Consider the following 5,969-nt stretch of genomic DNA (forward strand, 5'->3'; position numbering starts at 1 on the left):
TTGATTTGAAGTCCATATAAATTCAATTTGATTAATTGAAAAAATACTTAGCATTATGTGTACAATATTTATAATGAATATTTTTAAACATAAAAAAAACTGCTTCTGGCTATACATTTTGATAAGATATTACATAGGTAATTAACAATAACTTAGTGCTTCATTATATTCATTTTCTTTTATTAGTAGGATTCTTTAAATTTATATTTATAGTTTTAATTGAGTAATTTATTGACATTCTTGTAAACAGTTTTAATAAATAAATTATAGGTCTTCCATCACGTTATTGATGAAAAAATATTTGTATTTAGTGATAATTCTTGCTTTCCCTGCTTAAACGTTAGAAATCCATAAAGTAAATTTAACAGAAAAATAAAATTATAGAACTAGTAAGGAACCAACTATAATAGTCGAAGACGTAACTGAGGAACCTAAATAATAATTTTTTATACTCGCGGGGCACACTTCGTTAAAACTATTCATCATCTATGATTTATAATTTACTGTGCATACTTTCCCACTTTATAAACTAAATGCTTTTTTTTTAGTTTGGTCTGTACAAAAATGTTCTTCACAGACATTATTATTATGAATTTAAAGTTTGAACCCTAAAGTATTTCGACCATTGGTTTTTTAAAATTTCATATTTTTGAATGAAAACCAAAAATAGTTTTTTTAATATATATTTGCGACTAAATAAAGAAATATTGTTATGCATGATTCTTCAATGATTAAAATCTGCTTAAAATAAAATAATGTGTGCAAATGTACAATTAATTGGGTAGAAGAAAATATATAATGAAAACTAAGAGCCAGCATTCCAGCAACAAAGAAAATAGAAATTATCGAATACACCAATTATTAGCAAAATAATAATATACTACTATTGTATTTTTAACAATAAAATGGTATGTCTTATCATTTATTTTAATATATTGTCATAGCACTCATAGCCTAAGCCCTAAAGTTCAACGGTTGACTTTAGTTTTTGAAAGGATATCGAATCTTATAAAGTTACAAGTTACAACTATTACAATTCACCAAAACGATTAACGAGAATAAAATATTAAGTTCATAACCTCAAATAATAAGTATAACCTGTAGCGCTCGTGAGTAACAATTATTGAACTAAAGCAAAACAATAATTGATAAGGACTAGTCGTCGGACCTTATCATCATGCAAGACCGCAGAGTAAACAATTATATCATTATTATGATAGTGATGTTACAGGACACGAAGGTGATGTTTACTTACGTACTTGTTATATAAAATATACGACAGACGTCTAACAATAATCATTAATCAGCAATCGCAGTACAGAAACTCATCGCGACAGATCGAGTCCGTTATTCGACGTCAGACCGGCCGCGCGAGCGATTCACTCCGACTGCATCATCACCCATTCGCGGACACCGACCTGCAAGAGACGACACTCTCGCCGACATGGCCGCCAGACTGGCAATAGTGACGGGCGGCAACAAGGGCATCGGGTACGCCATCGTCAAGGCCCTGTGCGGGCTGTTCGACGGCGACGTTTACCTGACGGCCCGCGACGTGGGCCGGGGCGAGGCGGCGGTCGCGCGGCTGAACGAGCTGGGCCTCAGGCCCAAGTTCCACCAGCTGGACGTGACCGACGCCGGTAGCGTGGCCGCGTTCGCCAAGTTCGTGGCCGACAACTACGCGGGCATCGACGTGCTGGTCAACAACGCGGCGATCGCCTTCAAGGCGGCCGCCACCGAACCGTTCGGCGTACAGGCCGAGGAAACGATACGCGTCAACTACTTCGCGCTGCGGTCCGTGTGCGACGCGCTGTTCCCGCTGCTGGTGCCGGGCGCGCGTGTGGTCAACCTGTCCAGTTCCGCCGGCCGCCTGTCGCTGGTTCCCGGCGACGAGCACAGGCAAAAGCTGTCGTCGCCGCTGTTGACCGTCGACGAGCTGGACGCGCTGATGCGCCTGTTCGTGGACAAGGCCAAGGCCGGCGACCACGCGCAGGCCGGATGGCCGTCGTCCGCGTACAGCGTGTCCAAGGTGGGCGTCAGCGCGCTGACGTTCATACAGCAGAGGGCGTTCGACGTGGACGCCAGGGCGGACATCGTTGTCAACAGCGTCCACCCCGGATACGTGGACACGGACATGACCAGCCACAAGGGGCCGCTGACCATTGAACAGGGCGCCGAAGCTCCGGTGTACCTGTCTTTGTTGCCGGCGGGCGAACGAAACGTCAAGGGCTGCTATGTGTGGAACGACAAGACCGTTAAGGACTGGTGTACGTGTTAAGACGCACACGTCCGTGCGGCGTAGGTGCTACTCGTCATATTAATATCTATTTCGATATTCACCGAACGGTTTTTCAAAATAAAAAGTGCCTGTTTTTTAACTTCGCGCACTCGCTATTCACACACACACACACATTCTGTATACTTATTACTTATATTAAACAATATTTTTTTTATATTTATTATTCGATTTAGTACTGCTCAAACTGCGTTACTTTATTTGTATACTGTTTTTTTGTTCTCACAATATAATATTTTTTTAAATCGCAATCACTGTGCATTACTTCTTACAAAACCCGTTGTCGAAACTTTCGAAAAATGTATGTTTGGTTTCTCCTGAGAACTGATTTATTGAGAATATTTTAACGACTCGTAATACAACAACTAAAGCTGATCTTTGTAAGGAGTTGCCCGTGGCATGTTACCCTTCCTTAAACTGTCCGTTAAATGTGAACTGTACATATTTTTAAGACAATAACGATATTTTATTGTTTGTGTTATCTATGTTAAGTTAAAAAGGCAATTCATCTTTTTCTATTACAATTATTACCTACGCATTGTATTGTTTCTCTTGAACATGTGCAACTATTTCATTTTTCTCCCATAAACTTTAGTTTTAGACAACGTATAGATTATATACTTGAAATTTAATACGAATTGTATTAAATCGGCTTGCACCGCCTTAGTTGCAGCCTTACAAACTTTTGTCTGATTAATTTTCACTTATTTATTTGATTCATTTTTTATGTCTGTTTGGACTGAAGATCTTAGACCTTTTGACTTTGATCCTGTTCAAAATAGGTACATCAAAACCTGAGTTTGTATCGTTATTGAACCTTGAAAGTTGAAGTTACCATGTCTTGTGAAAACTTGGAAATTTCTAAACTGATTTATACCAAATTTTACATGGATTTTACTTGATACTAGATGAGTGTTTATAGCTTTGTTTCTCAATCAGTGTAAATTGCTACTGGGGTTCACTCTGTCACTCAGGAATTTCGTTTCGGACGTTTCGGCTCACGAAAATCTAATATTTTTTGTTTATATATTGAGTTTGATTGGTTACAAATATAAAAAAATAAAAGATACTATTATGTAATCTATCTATACAAAAATTAAAAATTAATTTATATATTATATGTTTATAGCTTATATAATATACACACAACGAATTTACTGTACCGATTTTGACGACAATTTTAGAGAATAGTTTGGACCCCATTCGAAGTTATACGAAATGCTATGTACAATCTACCACAGATGGATGGCCCATTTCGCACGCGTATTAGTTCACAGACCGAGAAACTCGGTTTGCCCTTTAACTGAAGTATAAACTATAACCTACATAGCACCGTATTATATGTTCGTTCATTTTTTTTTCGGGAAAATCTAATTATACAGCTTATTGTATATAAAATGTACATTGTAAATATTTTATATTATCAATAAGAAAAATAATCTCTCAACGTCAATCTTTTGAAAATACGTTTTTTTTTATAAATGTTTTAAAATGTTGTATTACATACTTCACTTATTACCTATCCATAAATCGAATCTAATAATACTTATGTTATCTTATTCCATTTCAATAATACTATTATATAACAAATAGGTACTTTTTATAAAAATAATTCTTTTAAAATTGCTTCTTATCTACTACGGTGTTACATCAATAAAGCGATAACAAAATAATGATGCACCTATATTCTTTATCCATGTATGTGTAGCCGTGTAGGTATTAGCCATCAGGTTTAATCAAACAAAAATATTATTATTAGGACATTAACAATGTGGCATTAGGCAATTAAAAAAAAATATTAGGAAAATAAAAAAAGGTGGTATTAGGGCAAGTAGGTTACCAATCTGACAAATAGTAAGATATGTTAAATTTGAATTCAATGAAAAAATATTGCATAATAGTGTACCAATACGAAAAATGATTTTGCAGAACGAAAACGATCGATCCTATATTATTAAATATATTTACATGTGTTATGGTAGATTTGATAAAATCATATTCCTATTATTTGATATAGTAATTTATTTTACTACTAGTCTAATTAGTAAATAATAATACGGTAATTTGAATTACATTTATTATATTATTACCTAATTATTTTAATAGTACTTATATTATATAATTCAATAATTGATATATATATAAATATATTAGTGTTATTGACAAAACAATACCGACTTACTGTAGAAGGTAGAATGGTAAGAATAAGTTAATGGTATAAACAAGACAAACAGGTAATGGTTTAAAATTAATTTAAATATTTTGAAAATTTCATTGTGTATAGTAAATAAAATATAGTAATATGCGTAAAAGTCTCAAGTCACCACTCCTCGTGGTGCACGTAGATATATTATGTTTGAATTACAAATAAAATATTATAAAATCGTTATTCTTGGTTTCAATTTCTTAGGTTTCAGCAAGAATTACTTATGAGAAATATTGTATTCAATTGTCAGTGGCGGATTTAAAGGAGGGCCCGAAGGGCCTTGCCTCCCCCATTTGCATAAGTTAAATACACATATTTCAATATTTGTATGTATTTGTTAATTACTAAAAAAAAAATTTAAAAAAAAAATTGTGATTTAATATTTTTAAATTAATTACTATACTAGAATAACTTAAGTTAAATTCTCAAACTTTTTCAACGGGTCTAAAAATATTTACCAATATTTAAAAAAATTATGACAACCGCATTTAACATATTATTTATTAGTGATTGATATGAACATTGAACACGTATATTAATTACTCATTTACAAGTCGATTAATTTTATCAACAGTTTAAAACAGTTCAGTTACAGAAAAATTAAAGATAAAAAAAGAGTTACAACGTATAAAAAGGGAGGGTAACTGCCCGTTTTAATTTCCCTTTAAAATGCCCTTGGAGGGTTCATAAATAAACATAAGATTGAAGAATTAATATAAGGGCAATATAAAATGATAGAATAAATTGTCTGTTCCAATTATTTTTTATTTTATTATTTCTCTTATTACATGTCAATATGTCATTACTCATTTATAAATAATTTTAAGTTTAAAGTTGTAATATAGAAGTAGGTTAATAATTTCACAACGAAATTATACGTTTTGCCCGTCTCATATATCTAAACTGTATTTTTTTTATAAATACATTTTTCGAATTTATAATTCAAAAACCATTCTAATAAGTATACCGATGAGTACGACGTATACCGGTACACAAGAATATGGAGGAATATTTTTCGATCAAAGTATATAATATATATCAACCTATACTTATAGGTATACACGATGAGGCTGGCGTGATGAGTTCGCTTTGCTGGAAAGGCAGCAGCATCGGTGTCTATATATATATATACAGTATGCCGCGCGTCCGTATTTGGATATATTTTTCTTTTCCTCGTGCTCAAGCCCAAGGGTCACTTATCACGACGGTGGTCAGGGGGCGGGGGTCGCGGAGACGTGCAGGACGTGGACGATGAGAAGAAGGTCGAAAAAGCCGGCGGAAAGGGGACGGAGAATGCGATGACGATGGAGAGGTGATGGCGCGCGGCAAGAGCCGAGGACGCGTTTTCCGCAACCCGCAGCGGCGGCGGTCTGCCTTTCCAGCGGCCGCTTTCCGAAATGACGCGGCTCCTCCCCGTCGCTCGGATCGGACACGCCCCGCTCGCCGAAGTCACGCACGGAAATCCCT

At 35.1% G+C, this 5,969-nt stretch overlaps 1 protein-coding gene across 1 annotated transcript; it reads left to right on the forward strand.

Moving 5' to 3' along the window:
* The first annotated feature begins 1,205 nt into the window (after positions 1–1,205).
* On the forward strand, positions 1,206–2,547 carry LOC132921771 (carbonyl reductase [NADPH] 1-like). The gene has a single exon (XM_060984968.1). It carries the CDS (start codon positions 1,445–1,447, stop codon positions 2,276–2,278), a length of 834 nt encoding a protein of 277 aa, XP_060840951.1. The 5' UTR covers positions 1,206–1,444; the 3' UTR covers positions 2,279–2,547.
* The last annotated feature ends 3,422 nt before the right edge of the window (positions 2,548–5,969 follow it).

Source organism: Rhopalosiphum padi, chromosome 2 (assembly GCF_020882245.1).
Source record: "Rhopalosiphum padi isolate XX-2018 chromosome 2, ASM2088224v1, whole genome shotgun sequence".
NCBI classification, from domain to species: domain Eukaryota; kingdom Metazoa; phylum Arthropoda; class Insecta; order Hemiptera; family Aphididae; genus Rhopalosiphum; species Rhopalosiphum padi.